Source organism: Myripristis murdjan, chromosome 24, assembly GCF_902150065.1.
Source record: "Myripristis murdjan chromosome 24, fMyrMur1.1, whole genome shotgun sequence".
NCBI lineage: Eukaryota > Metazoa > Chordata > Actinopteri > Holocentriformes > Holocentridae > Myripristis > Myripristis murdjan.
Window position 1 is genome coordinate 29,307,801 of NC_044003.1, and position 16,061 is coordinate 29,323,861.

At 43.1% G+C, this 16,061-nt stretch overlaps 1 protein-coding gene across 2 annotated transcripts in view; it reads left to right on the top strand.

Moving 5' to 3' along the window:
• Nucleotides 1-16,061, top strand: part of cep85l (centrosomal protein 85L) — a 32,672-nt gene that overhangs the window by 9,003 nt on the left and 7,608 nt on the right. For both annotated transcript variants that reach the window (XM_030046891.1, XM_030046893.1), the window contains exon 3: nucleotides 13,478-14,373. In XM_030046891.1, coding sequence (XP_029902751.1) covers nucleotides 13,478-14,373 — 896 coding nt within the window. The remainder of the gene's footprint in view (nucleotides 1-13,477; nucleotides 14,374-16,061) is intronic.

Below are 16,061 nucleotides of genomic sequence, written 5' to 3' on the forward strand. Positions count from 1 at the left end.
ATCCAGCATCAGCTTCCTGTAGCAAACAGACCTTGGTTATAGGCCGATCCAGGCAGCTACTCTTTGTTTTGATGCGCACCTGACGCACAAAGCCTCTTCTGTCCGGAAAAGTTTGCAGGACTCGTCCTATGACCCAGGAGTTACGAGGTGCTGTGTTGTCCGCTATAAGCACCAGATCTCCAGGAACAAGGTTGCGCTTCACTCCTGACCATCTCTGTCTCTCCTGCAATTGAGGTAAGTACTCTTTAACCCATCTCTTCCAGAACAGGTCTGACATGTACTGAACCTGCTTCCATCGCCTGCGAGCATACATGTCAGCCTCCTGGAAGACTCCTGGTGGCAAAGATGGTGAAGCTTTCAACAGCAGCAGGTGATTAGGTGTCAATGCTTCCAGGTCGTGAGGATCCATGGAAGCTTTTGTAATCGGTCGGCCATTGATAATGGCTTCCACTTCACAGAGTACTGTGTGAAGGCCTTCTTCATCCAAACTCTGTACATTCAAGGTGGAATTGAGGATTTTGCGGATTGATCTAATTAACCTTTCCCAAGAACCTCCATGATGGGAACCAGCTGGGGGGTTAAAAGTCCATTTTATCCCTTTCTGAAGGAGGACGTCATTAATCTGTGCCTGATTCCACTGCTCAATGGATGCCTTCAATTCACGTTCTGCTCCTACAAAATTTGTCCCATTATCAGAGCGCAATTCACGTACTTGGCCACGTCTCGCTATAAAGCGTCTGAGAGCATTTATGAAGGCGTCAGTATCAAGTGAAGGTGCCACTTCAATGTGGATTGCTCTTATGGCCATGCAGGTGAAAATTACCCCATACCTCTTCACAACACTCCTTCTGCTCCTCACCTCAAAAGGTCCAAAATAGTCCACTCCAACCCGAGTAAATGGAGGTTCATCTGGAACAATCCTTTCGGAAGGTAAGTCTGCCATCTGCTGAGACACTGGCTGAGCATTCAATCGTCGACAGGTCACACATTTTGACAGAACACTCCTTATGGCTGCACTAGCTCCCGTGATCCAGTATCTTTCCCGCAGCTTGGACAACATGTGGTTTCTCCCGCTATGTCCCACCTCTTGATGGACATGTCTCAGAATAAGGGTTGAGATATGCAAGTCTTTTGCCAGTATTATGGGATGTTTAGCTTCTACTGGCATAGATGACCTACTGAGCCGACCACCAACTCTCAGAACACCATCCTCCATTAGTGGGCAGAGTTTGTGGATGTGACTATGACCCTTGACACTTTTGCCTTTTCCCAGCATGGAGAATTCCTCTGGAAACCTCTTCCTTTGGCTGAACTTGATGATCTCCAGCTCTGATTTCTCCAGCTCCTCCACTGATAGACAACTTGGAGCCATCTTTCTCTTGAATGTTTCCATATCCTTCTCCAATGAACATCGTCGTTGTTCCATATCCAAGCCAGACTGTGCAAGAGCCATGTTCAATTGTTTCCTCTTCTGACAGAGAGATGAGAGCCAAGTTTTAAATCTCAAGATCCAAGCTACTGACTTTCTCAAACGGATCCAAGAGCTGAAGTGGTGGATCATGCGGGTCACTGCATCAGCCTCCTCGCTGGCCTGTAGAGCATTCACTGTGGCTGCCCTTTTGACCTCAGGGTCATCTGCTGGAAGTTGATGAACATCCCCAGGATTGACAGGCCACTCGTTCACAGGTTGAAGGAGAAAACTCGGCCCCGACACCCATGTTGCATTCTTGAGAAATGCATCCACTTTCACACCCCTGGAGGCGACATCAGCTGGATTACTTGCAGTTTCAACATACCTCCACTGAGAGGGTTGTGAAGCCTTGTGAATCTCTGTGACTCGGTTGGCAACAAAGACTCTGAACCTGGAAGTCTCATTCCTGATGTATTTGAGCACCGAAGTACTGTCAGTCCAAAACACAGAGTCCTGAAGATCCATGTGCAGCTCTTTCCTCCACAAAACATCAATGCGACTGGCCATGGTGGCAGCAATGAGCTCCATTCGGGGGATGGTCACAGGTTTCAGTGGCGCCACCCTAGCCTTGCCCATGACAAAAGCACTGTGTACTTGTGAGTGTGCATTTCGTGACAGCAGGTAAGTCACTGCTCCATACCCATCTTCACTTGCATCACAGAAATGATGTAATTGTGCTGTAGTCACCTCGCCAAAGTCCAGAGGTTTCAGACATCTCATGATGTTATATTTCTCCAAATGGAAAAGTTCACTCAGCCAACTTGTCCATTCCTGAGCCACGGTGTGGGGTATGGCATCATCCCAGCCAAGTGCTCTCCTACACAGATCCCTTAAGATCTTCTTTGCAGACAAGACAACAGGACTCAAGATACCAAGAGGATCATAGATGGAGCCGACTGTAGAGAGGATTCCTCTCCTGGTGAGTGGTCTGTCCTTAACAACAATCTTGAACTTGAAGGTATCGGACTGGATACACCACTCCACACCAAGCACTCTCTCCACAGGTGGCAAATCCTGGTCCATGTTCAACCTTTTCATGTCTTTAGCTCTGTGCTCTTCAGGTATTGCAGCTAGAACACCCCGTCTGTTGCTTATCCACTTTGTGAGTTGGAATCCACCTTTAGCACAGATCGCAACGAGCTCATGATAAAGAGACACAGCTTTCTCCTCTGAAGCCGCAGACACAAGACAGTCATCCACATAAAAGCAATGTAGAACCTTATCCACTGCTTCCTGGCTGAACTGTCCTTTGTTGTCCTCTGCACATTTCCTGAGAGCAAAATTGGCACAGCTGGGAGAGGACGTTGCCCCAAAGAGATGCACCTTCATCCTGAAGTCCACAAGGTCTTGACTTAAATCTCCAGCAGGCCACCAGAGGAACCTCAATAAATCAGCATCCTCTGGTGGTACTCTGACCTGGTGAAACATTGATTCCACATCCGCCATGATCACAACTGATTCTTTCCTGAATCTGCTCACCACTCCAATCAGCGAACTGGTAAGATCTGGACCCTGTAAGAGATGAGCATTAAGTGATGTTCCTTGGAAACTTGCCCCACAGTCAAAAACAACCCTGATCTTCTTTTTTGTAGGATGGTAAACACCTTGGTGCGGGATGTACCAGACCCTGCCATCACTACGTTCCAAATCCACTTCAGGCACCCTTTCAGCGTAGCCTTTGGCAACAAGATCATTCATGAAGGCCGTATAGTCAGCATGAAATGAGGAATCCTTCTGAAGCCTCCTTTTCAGGTGCAAGGCACGCTGCTCAACGATTTTTCTATTATTTGGCATGCTAATGTCCTTTTCCCTCAATGGCAAATTGATCTGATAATGGCCATTGACCTGCTTTGCTGAACTTGTGACCAGCTCCATGAATTTCCGATCCTCCCTTGACATGCCAGGCTGTTCGTCCATGCTGCATTCGGGGAAGTCTGCCTTAAACTGCTGTTGCCAAAGTTGGTCCAAATCCACAACTGACACTCTGTTCACTGTTAACTTGGGCTGCTCACCATCCACAGCATCACCACTGTCTCCTTTCAGTGGCCCATTCACAGTCCAGCCCAGCATTGTCCTGATTGCATAGGGTCCATTTCCAACACTGCGAATGACTTGCAAGGGTTCCAAGGCTTTAGGAACATTTGTCCCAATCAACAGTTCAATCTCTGCATCAATCTCAGGCAAATGAACATGCTTTAAATGAGGCCATTTCTGAATATCACTCTGTTTTGGAATATTTCCCTTGTGGACAGGCATGTATGCTTGTGTGTAAGCCTTGGGCAACTCACAGAAATGCTCCTCAGTCAAACTAGCCACTTCCAGTCCTGGCACAACATGGCTACTCACAATTTTCTCCTGGCCCATCGTCCGTAACAAAATATGGACTTTCTTTCCTACAAGATCAAGCTTCTCCATTAAGGCCTCTGTACAGAACACTGCAGAGCTTCCTGGGTCCAAGAAAGCATAGGTGGTGACAATCTTACTACCCTTCTTCGACTTCACTTGTACTGGAACTATGGGAAGTTTGCAGTCATTATCACCAGCCCCTGTAAGCCCACTGGACATCAGAGCACTGTCCACTGACAACTCTGATTTCCTCTCAGCTTGGTCAGAATCTTTGTCCTTTTCTCTTTGAGGAATGTGAAGTACAGTTGGATGCTTCAGACCACATTCTGCACAGGTAATCCGTTTTCTGCAAACTTTGCTGATATGTCCACTACACAAACAGCCAAAACAGACACCATTTTCTCTTAAGAAGCCTATCTTCTCTTTGTGTGCCTTCTTTCCCAACTGTGGACACAAATCTAATGTATGTCCTCTTCCACAGCAGATGCATGTCCTCCTTGCCGACTCGACACGCTCCTTTCCTTTAGCTCCAGGCTGAGTTCTGTTTATCACAGGGGCTACAGTGGTAGCATAGCTGGTTCCCTTAATTCCAGAACGAGGTTGTTGATTAGGCTTATTCATGCCTCTATTAGTTGTCAGTGATGGGGCGTCCTGTATGTTTCCAAACACTGGGTCAGTTAGAATCCGCACTTGTCTCTCAATGAAGTTTGCAATGTCAATGAATGTAGCTCTCTGGCCTCGCCTTTCCTGCAGTTCACAGGCTGTAGACCTCCACTTGTCCCGAAATTTGTAGGGCAACTTTCTTATGATGGTTAACATGTTAGCCGGCATGTCCAGTTCATGCAGGTATTGCACCTCTTCCATGATGTTACAGCAACCTCTGAGAAAAAGGCTGTAATCTTGCAGAGCTTTTACATCCTCATTTTTGATTGATGGCCATGAAAGAGCTCTTTCCATGTATGCGGATGCAATCTTCTGCTCATTTCCGAACTGCTCCTTTAACAAAGCTTTTGCCTTAGCATATCCTCTCTCAGACTCCATGTGCTGGCAGCTTCTTATCAGTTCTTTGGGATGACCTTTTGTGTGCTGTTCCAAAAAATACAGTCTGTCACTGTGATTCGCTGTGTTCCTCTCCACACTGTTTTCGAAAGCTTTCACAAATGTATGATATTTTAATGGATCACCATCAAACACTGGTATCTCCCTCTTAGGTAACGAAGAAAGGCATTGCTGCTGTACCAACAGTGCTGTGATCTCATTTTGTTTCCTCATAATGCCAAACATATTGTTTTGATCTTCATTTGGAACAATATTTACCTCGAAGGCATTCCCATCTTGCATTTGTGTTCTTTCTTGAGGACTGTGATTCACTGCATGCAGCTTGGGTTCATAGGTGCTAAGTGACACAAGTTCAGGATAAATTAACTGAGATGGATTTTTCTCCTTAAGTCTTGTTCCTGCCTCTTGATGAATATATTTGATTTCCTGTTGTGACATTTGGGGTACAAATGTCTTTGCTTTAGCACTGAGGGTCTGTGCTTTCCCTTGTCCCTTTTCCAAATAGGAGTTCATTCCATCTGAGCGCTTAGTTACAGAGGTTTTCCCACTTAGGATGCTCCGAGACTTGAGCACATTCAGTTTAGCCATGTTTGCTGCAATTTCCTCATCCAGTTTAAGCTGCTCCTTCCTTTTACGTAGCCGTTCCTCCTCTTCTTCCAGTTCATGTTTGTCTTTTAATAATTTTTGCCTCATCTTTAAAGCTGCCAAGTCAGCCTCTGCTCTGAGACGTGCAGAAGAAACACTGGAAGCAACAGACTTTCTTCCTGCAGCAGAGTTTTGTGATTTGGAACCTCCGCTTCCCACATTTGACACACTGTCGCTTGGTTTTACATTGTCTTGCATGTCATCTGTATTGATTATGGAAGCAGCTGATAGCTGAGGTTCATCAGCTGTTGGAGAGGATATTTGTTCATTCATTTCACCAGAATCAGCTTGAGCATGAAAGACGTGGATTAATTCCTCTGGTTCATTCAACCATTGTTCAACATCCCTTTTAAATGTATTGCTGTAGCCCATAATGCTAGAAAACCATTCATTGTGTCTTTTCTGTTCTTCCTCAGGGAGTAAAGGAATCAACATGTTATGTGACATGGTGGCATTTTCACAATATTCAGTTAAACTCTCCAAAAAAGATTGTACCTGTGAGACATTTTCCTTGTTTCTCATGAATGATTTCATTTGTGGTATGAGCCCTTTAACTTTATTCACACTCATTTTCCTTTCCCGTTGAAGCTTTTCAATTTTATTCTCCATAGCCTTTGCAGTGAGCTTTGATTGCCTTTTTCCACTCTCCATTTCAGCACTAGAAACAACAGCATTTATTTGACTCATTTTCCTCTTTTATTTCCTTTTTCCAGTTCCTTTTCAATACATTTGTGCATCCAAACACTTCCACAGACCGAAAGAAAATTCCTCCAGAAAACGTCACATACACATCAGCAGCGCAGCGGCAATTTCAAAGAGACAAAGCTTAGATTCCTCATCTGACAGCAAGGAGAATTTACAGCACCGGATCCACACAATCAATGCCAGCAATCGGGATGACCACTCTCCCAACCGGTTCCATCAAACAATTGTCCCCAATGGACTCAGAGCACAGAATATGCAAGCCGCATTCCTTCCATTATTACACAGCTTAATGCGCATATACATCGGTAAGCATACCTGGCTTTTGAGTGCTTCTCCCGATGTTGTAATAATTGAGAGCCGGTGCCTTCCTCCGTCATTTATCTCCGATGATCCGTTCTCCCATTTGATCCTTGAATCCCCTGCGCTGTCCGGTGTTGTTTTTTTTAATGCCTTTTTTTGTTGACAAAAATGTAGCGACTATTATAATAAACAAAGAAGTCGCTGAGAGGCTGAGCTTAGGGTGTTTGCTGATTGTCCGACACGCTGTACAAACAAAATATTCGCTGAGATCAAAAAATACGTTTAACGAGTTTTATTAAAGAATTAGAACAACTTATTGTAACGTGCTCAAAGTATAAAAAAAACAATCACAGCGATCAAAAGCAAAAACAGCGGTCAACAAAAAATACGGCCTCTCCCGTCATCACCCTCTTTCTTTGTTATATCTCCCGCCGTGCCAGTGCCCAGGTGATTATATTAACTAGGAGGTTACCACCCATATCCCTGTGACCCAGTTGCTGTGATATTAACCAACAAAAAATAACAAAATATAATAACCAAAATAACCCAAATTTAAACCACAAAATTACAGTTCACCATACGTTACTTCATGGCTCCTACAAACAACAAAAAAAAAAACAAGTTAAAAGATTGCTAGATTACATCCGTAAAATGCATTAAATGCCACTAAATTGCACAAATTTTTAATGAAATGTTCATGCAGGAGCATGCTCCTGAAGCCTTCTAATTGCTTAAGTGTTTCCCCAGCAAAACCAGGCTATTTCAACCACTGGTTGTGCTACTTGATTTGAACTTACTGATCACAAAGAGAATTTATTAAAAAATCAGAACAGTGCTGTGCTCTATCTGTAAACCTTTATTAGCTTACCTTTAATCGCATTTTATTGAATTTGTGTCATCATGAATGTTGAATCACCACAAAATGTCTTTTCATGCCTAGCTATTACCCACTATTTAAAGGATCAATAAGCAATTTTAGACCATAAAAACAGTTCACATAGAAAAAGAGCATTGTGTCCCTTGTCCATTGTGTCAGTGTCCCTGGAACTGCCAGAATCCTCAATAACACATTATGACTATGTCCTTTTCTGATTCAGCAGTTTGGGCAATTTGTTTTTAAGCCAACAGCCCTAATACAGCAATGAGCCTTGACAGTCCCCAGCTCCAGGGATTACACATCACCCAAAGTAGCTAATGAGTCCAGAGTAGTTTAATGTTTTTTATCAATCAAGGCTGATGATAAAGCTGGGTCCTCAAATCTGTGGGTTTGTCCTCTGGACAAGGTGAATTCTAATGACCAAATTCAACATTCAGATAGTAGTGGAGAGCTTTTTAACTTCTGCCAGTGCAGTCTGATTCTTGGCCACAGTAGCAGTGAAGTGAGGGAGAATGGAGAGTTTCTTACCCTTGTTCTGAAGGAGAGCAGAGGATTTTCCCCAGGTCATTGTAGGATTTGCTTCCAGATTTAGAAAAAGGTTTACCCTGATGACAAGTGGTCAGGGAGGTTCCCTTTCCTTTAATCTAGCACAGTGGCCTTAGGATCACTATTGGATTATTTTACCCTTTCACATAAATTAAAGGAAAAATATTTAAAACAGGCACATATTGATGATAACAAAAAAGCAGAAAAGACTATTGCACTGCTCCATTGTCACTTGAGTGCACTTTCAATTCTAGGGGTTCCTCAACACCAATCCTAACAGTAGTTAAGGTTAAGGCTGGATGCATGTGCATGTGTTTATGAAATTTTATGCGCAAGTATCAAAGAGTCCACTGCTGGGATCAGTGATGAATTTCCCTCTTTTCATATTGTGTTTGCTTGGAAAACTAAGGCAGTAGCATGGCCTCATTCTGGTTCATTGGAGCTCATCATAGTTTAGACTGAGTCGAGGCCTGGGGGATCTGGCTACATCCAAATCACATTTCCTGTCCCACATATGAGATGTCTGAGCTGGATTTCCAGGTGTTTACATGCACTTACTCACACGCCTTTACTCACAGTAATCTGGTTTCTTCTGTGTATGGTTAAGCAAGAAATTGAATAACGTCTAAATATGTGTTAAGTTATTCTGAATATTGAAAACATCCAGTTTAAACGCAGTAGGTCAATAAACAGATCTTCCCTCTACCTCCAGAGTACCCTTGACAGTGAAGGTTTTACTCTCCCTAGCATTTGTTTGTGTTAATTGTGTTTGTTGTGTCACGTTCCTTGTTTGCTCTGTTTTCTTGCACATGTGTACCTGTAAACAGCCATTGGTAACTGCAGTCCACGGGGAATATAACATGGTTGCTAAAGTGCATGCAAATGCAGCAATTGTTTGCTTTAAATGAATGCATTATCTTTTTGTTTTGTGGTTAGAGGAAAGCTGTTTTGAGATATTTTTTTTGTGTAGGGTTTCGTGTATGGAGCATCGTAAGTTTCAGACTAAAAACATACAACATTGGCTTAGATTACTGTCTCTAGGTTGGACACTGGTTCATGTAGATGTAAGCTGCTTGGTGCTTGGGGCAGTTTTGTACAAATTATGATAGCGTGATGGAGATAGTGTGATGTGTGTGTGTGTGTGTGTGTGTGTGTGTGTGTGTGTGCGTGCGTGTGTGTGTGTGTGTGTAGCCCAGCCCAGTCCAATGTCTAGGTCATCTCTCCGGTTAAGGATTGGAGGTAAATATAGGTCAGCAGGATCTAATGGGGATGTTCACTGCCAGGCAGCAGCAACATGATTTTATATCCTGTACTACATAGAGGATGTTGACCCTGAAATGTTTTGGCCTTGATTCATGGGCCAGTGTCACAAACGTATTGAAACACTTCCTAGTGAAATGTTTGTGGTTTGCTTACCTACAGCTTATCATATATTCACAGGTAACACCAAAGCCAGATGTGCTTGATATCAGTTTTGTGATTCTGAAGAGGAAGGCAGATAACCATTTTTAAGTGCTTGTTTTTGTTTCCACAAATTCATCAGGAAGACTGAACATGGAGCAGAGTGTGGAGACGAGGGACTGAATGTCCTCCCATTTCTAATATAGAAGTGATTGTTTTTTGCACGTAGTAAAGATTCTATTCAATTTCAACTGTTGTGGCCATTGCTATGGCTAATCTGCTTGTTTGCATGTCAGCTGACCTTAGATGTCATCAGCTAAGAGCCAGGATAAAGAACCTTCATCAATCCATCAAGCTAATGTTGAATAATTGGTTAACTGGCTTCTTCAGGCTCAGGACTTAGGCTAGGGAGCTGAACTGATTGTCTTGGCCATATCTATTGTACAGTATAATAATGTGGCAAAGAGAAAAGTAACTTCAAGGAGAGGTGTAATGGCTATTATGACTCACTATGTATAGGCGTAGAAGTAACAATACAGTGCCTGAAAAAAATTATCATTGTGGTTCACTACAATGTTTTGAGTGATTTACTGACAGCTTAAATTATAGGTGCAGAATCACTTGCAGGCATAGATATTAATATCTTGAGATAATTAAGTTGTGATCATGAGAAAACAAAGCTGAATATCTTGAGATCACAGCATCATTAAGTTGTGATCATGAGACTCTCTGCTTACAGACGGGTGACAAATTAAGGGAAAAAACAACTCTTAAAATGGTGTTGGTCTGCCACGAGCAACCAGAACATCTTCGATGACCCTTGGCGTAGATTCTTCAAGTCTCTGAATCTCTTGAGGGATGGAGCTCCATTCTTCCAAAGGTTTTCTGTACACACTGAGGGATATTAAAGCAAGGCTGCAGTGCATAAAGCCTTCATTACAAAGACAAATATACATTTGAAAATGGCATTTTTCTACAGAAATCTGGAAAAAAATGATCATCATATTCTGGAAAAGTGGGCGAGTGCATATGTGGCGTCGACCAAGAAAACCCTACAGGCCTAAATGCTGGACCCTCTTCCAGGATGGCAATGCCCCCATCCACAGGGCACAAGGGTTCACTGAATGCTTTGATGAAGATGAGCATGATGTAGGCCTATATCATATGCCATAGCCTTTGCACTAACTACATCTCAACCAGTTGAACATCTATGTGAGATTTTGGAGCGAGGCATTAGACAGTGCTCAACCACCATCATCAAAACACCAAATGATGGAACATCTTTTGAAGAATGATGCTCCATGCCTCCAGTAGAATTCTAGACACTATCAGTGGGGTCACTGTTATTAATTAACAGCCCAGTCAACCCCTACAGATTTATTATGATCATTGTGTGCTGTGGGCCTGTAAAAATCATACTAAATGCTCCCTAACCCCTCTGAAACCTGTATGAAATTAACTTTATTTCCTTGAGAAATACTGAAAAAAACAATCAAGTTTTTTTTCCTGTTTCACAAAAACTTTAACATTTTTAAAATGTTGTTTAATGCATTTATGCATGTATTATGGAATGCAGTTATTATTTAGGTATCTTTAAATTTTATTTAATATTTTTGCTTTTTATTTATCAACTTTTTACTTAGATTTTCCTGACTTTTGTCCTTTTTTCTTTTCCAATCAAAAAAATGCATCCTTACAGGGCAAAGTACCAATTGTTCATCTCATCAAAAAAGTATGCAGTAAATAAAGTTTGTAATGGTTATTTTCACTGAGTGACAGCTCCTCTTCAGTTCTAGACGATGACATCATGTTGATAGTCGTATCTCAGGGGATGATATGTTTACTGCTGCCATGTTCAGTCCAAGTTCAAAAAATACCTCTCATTCCACACTTTGCAGCCTCCCAGTTCAGCTGCAGGAAGATCTGGCTGATCTTAGCCCCCCTACCAGTGGTCTCTTGAGCATCTCAATTACTCTAAATGCACCGACAGGATGTCAGTGCTGCTGCTCTAAGAGGTTTACTGCTGTAACAGATGAGCAGACCCAGTGATCTCATTATAATGACTGAGAGGCTCATTATGTCCGGAGGGAACTAAAGGGGTTTGGGGGTTCTCTGTATGTGTATGTGTGTTTGTGTGTGTGTGTGGGTGGGGTGGTCAGTGTACCAAAGTTATCTTTACAATTTAAGCCAGAAGTGACTTGTCTGGTTGTGGTAAATTTCTGGCAAGCCACAGAGGTGAAAATAAGAATCATGGAATTTCCTCAATCAGAGTTCAAAAAGTGAGACACATCTCTCTGTAATTTACTATTTAAAGCCATGAATATTGATATAAGTTGGCGATTACTTGAACACAGCAGAATATCGTCAACCAACAGCGTAAGCATGGAAGTATGTGAGGCTACTTTCATGATCTAAGCTCAGCTGCTAATGTTAATCGAAGCCATGTAGGAAGCAGATGGCTCCGTTTTGGATGTAATCCTGCTGGGAATAAAATGATGTTAGCTTTAATGGGGGTGTTCCCCTGTTACACTGAAATAACACACCCACCCACCCACACACACACACACACACACACAGAGTTGAGAAGGGTGTGAGTATGTGGTGGTCCTGTTGCCATGGTGCTTGTAGTGAAGTCTTTCTGTTTCAGTTGAATAAAACTAGGAGTGCCCAGTGCTCTCTGTGCCATTGTGGTTTTGAAACATTGAAAACCTACACTAAAATTATCCTCAGATTTTGTGGAGTGTGGAGCATAACTAAACATAAGACTTGCTAATATGAGTGGTTCACCTATCCATAACATTAGCTAATGTTATGTATATCAGCTACTTTGTATGTTAATGTTGTATTTCCTCTAGACCATTTAGGTCAGAGGTTTTGAAAGCTGGAGGTCTGCTACCCTAGGGGACACCACACAGTTTCAGGAGAGGCTCGTTATTACATTATGCAAAAATGACTACTTTATAAAACAGTTTTTTGAATAATGTAATATATTCAGAGAATAGTGTAACAACTTTGACTGTCTTTATTTTTTTAGACCATTGGAGCCCTTCTATCATTACATTAAGTACATTTATTATTAACCCATTGTTAGATTTACTTTGTAGGATGAAATGATTTACAACCAGAGCCACAACAGGAACAAGCTGAAATACAATAACACCCATAAATATATTAACAACACTGAGACGCAATCTTAGTGAATATCATTGAAAAGCTGCAAAAACAAAACAAAAGCTTTGATATGAAAGCAAGGACACTTCAACATATAACAAAATGATACAAGCAACACAACTCAACCAGGAATGCAATAATAACCAACAACACTGAAACTCAAACTCAGTGAATGTCATTCAACCTCAGAGACATAAAAGGTTCAAAACCCTGTTTCAGAACCTTTACAATCACAGGATAGAAGAACACAGTAAAAAACAAAAACAAAACAAAACAAAAAAAAAAAAAACAGTATAGATTATTAATGCAAAAAAGTTTTTATTTTCAACAAAAAACTTGATGCAAGGCCATTAGTGTGTCCAAGTATTTTGTATAGCTGAATAGGGTGGATGTGGCAATGTTGGTGCTTCTCAAGTTGCAAAATTTCAGCCAAAGAATCTTGAATATATATTTTTAGCAAAAATGGCAGGGAAAACTCTTGGAACATGTTTGAAACTCAAATGCAAAGCCTTGACATGCCAACAGAGAGGCAAAACCTGATAATGGGTGACAGTATGTTCAGAGGTAACCTAGGGCTTATGATGGAGTATGATGGGTAGTGTCAGGACCAGCGTGTAAATACTAAAACTCTGGTCAGTGAAATAACAGTTTTACAGTAAGTTATGTAATATATGAAAGTTATGTAATAATTGAATTGTGTGCAACCGTGCATCTGTGCAAATTTTAGCATCTCTTTGAAGCGTCCAGTGGTTTGTGTATGTGGTTTTGAAGCAGCTGCAGTATATACTGCTCATGTATTATCTTCCCCTGGTTTTAAAGGCTGCATTATATTAATGGGATGCAATTTTCAGAATTTAATAGACTGTTCTAGCTGTTCTCATATCAGCTTCAGCATATCAGCCCTACTGTATAATGGATAATGTATAATGCTTCTAATGATATGTCTCTCTCCACAGACCAGTCAAGCTCCAGTACCACACCTTCATCCTTCCAGCCACTGACCCAGCATCGTTCTGGCCAGGGTGGGGGAGTAGGCGGCAGCCTCCCCACAGCCCATGTCATGCCGTCCCCATCCTCCTCAGGCTCTGTCAAACTCAGCATGCCACCCTCTCCTAGCAGCACTAGTCCATGGAGCAGCTCATGCCAGCTGCTCATGCCAGCCACATCTCCTCTGAGTGCACCAGGCTGTTTGGACATGAAGGACTCCTGGCCCATCCGGAGGTGGTCCTCCCTCACTAGGCTGTCAGCTGGGGCTGAAAAGAGCTCTGCTAGGGAGTCCGGGTATCGGTGCAACCCAGACTCACATGGCTCCTTAGATAGAGGACTGCTATATGGGTACAGACAGGACCCTCTTGGCTCAACCGTGGACCCATATCTACCTTCATCCTCTTCCTCATCAGTCTCACAAGGTTTGCTGCTGCGCTCACCTGGCGCTAACCCCTGCTATCGCTACAACCTGAGTGCTAAATCTGCTGGTATCGATTCATCCCGATCTTCAGCCATGTCCTCCCCTATGAAACCCAGCAGTCTAGACCTGAATTACAGTGCCTTGCCGGAGAGCAGGCTGTCATCAGGGGTAGGGGCGGGGTCTGGCCTTGGCTTACACAGCCAGCGAGGCCTGACGCTGGGTCACCAGGCTGGCGGGGGCTCCCCCATCCAGCCCGCCGTGCGCACCCAGATGTGGCTGAGCGAGCAGATGGAGTACAGGCCCGGACTCGAACTGGGAGGCGGACTGGGTCGGACCAGTGGGACTGAAGCAGAGGGCTGTGGTGGAAGCGGGCTGTTGTCATGGCAACAGGAGCCTCAGCAGAGAGAGAGAGAAAGGCTACGACATGAAGCAGAGCTCAACCAGGTGAGAGAGGAGTAACAAAGAGGTGGGGGAGGGACAGAGACAAGGAGAGAGGGCAAGCAGGGAGGCAAACTGAGGAAGGTGAGGAGGGAAAAAGGAAGGGAGAGGAAGGAAGGAATGAAAGAGTGGAGGAAAGAATAGGGGAAGGATGGAAGGTGGCAGTGAGGTAAAGCAAAGAAGAAAAAAGGTAGGGAAAAGGAGTGAGTGGAAAGAAGAAAAGTTGGAAGAGATTCAGGATTCAAGAAGTTCTTCTCTAATGAAAAAGGGTGACGTTTGTGTCATCCTGACAAACATAAAATCACACAGATGTTGCCACAGCCCTATGGCAATGACAACTAGGCTGCCATGTAGTGTTTGACCAGGGAAGGGCAAGGGTCTTCATGCTGTGGTCCTCTGGTTCCAGATGGCTTCTGGTTGTGGCCAGTATTGAATTCATAACTAGTGAACACTACTAAACATACAGTATATTGGTACATGTGCAGGACTCGTGATCTGCAGTGGGTTGTTTTGAAATTCATGTCCAAATGCTGTACATGTTCTATTTAAAGATCTAATGACAGGAAAACAAACACGATTCCCATGTCATCTGTCTTTCATTCATATACTTTAACAAGGTTAAGTGCAATCACTGAGTGTATAGAGTAGGAGAGAGGGAGGAGAGAGAGAATTTAAAATGCTTGCTAGTCAGCTTAGCAGCACTGCAGCAGTGATACATATTTAATGATCCAAGCTCAGCAAGTTTATTTCTGTCTTATAGCTGTAAGAGTTTAGCTATTTCCCCCCACCAGCCCTAATTAATTAGTTGTTCTTCTGCACAATTCTAGTACTGGAAATTGCATCAAATTGCTGTGAGATTATTTGCATGCAGAATTATTACGGTTCTACCAGTTTACCAAGTTTTTACAAGGCGTACAAAGCATGTGTTTCTGTTGATCTTTTCCTATAACTACTGGTGACACACATGCCTTGTACAATCAGGCTGAATGCATTTTTTTTTAAGATTGTTGTTTTGGTCTTTCTGCCTTATTTGACAGTCACAGTAGAGGGAGACGGTAAAGGTAGGGGAGAGAAAGGGGATGACACGCAGCAAAAAGCCTGAGGTCAGATTCAAACCCAGGACACTGCGATCAGGACTCAGCCATAACACATGATACACGCTCTTAGCTGGTGAGCCACCTGGCACCTACACATTTTTATATAGAAAGCAAATAGCAGATAGATAGGCAAGCCTGGAGGTTTGCCAGAAAAGCTGCTTTGAGGCCTAAGCACTGAGCTTTCCACTGTCGTGCCAAACGCGGGTATGCTAATGCTTGCGTTTCCGTTGTCATTTCCGGTCTTTGATCATGCCTTGGTGGGACTGTTGGGGCCAGTTTTCAGGTGCTAACAGCCCACTGAATACCTATGGGCCAGACTGGGCTAACTGAGGTCTGAGGCGGGGTTAAGAGCTTACCTAGCTTTGGGCAGGGAGAGAGTGCAGCTAAGTACAGATGTCAGTGCAGCACCTCACTTTTGTAGCAGGAAAATAATAAAAGAAAAATGAAGAACAACCAACAGTCCTGGTCAAACAGGGACATTGGGGCTCTGCTCATTATCTGGGCAGAGGATGATGTCTGTCAAATCAACGGTGTGAAATGAAGACGTGATTTACAGTGAGAGAGCTGGCAGCTGGGATCTGACACACCATGAGACGG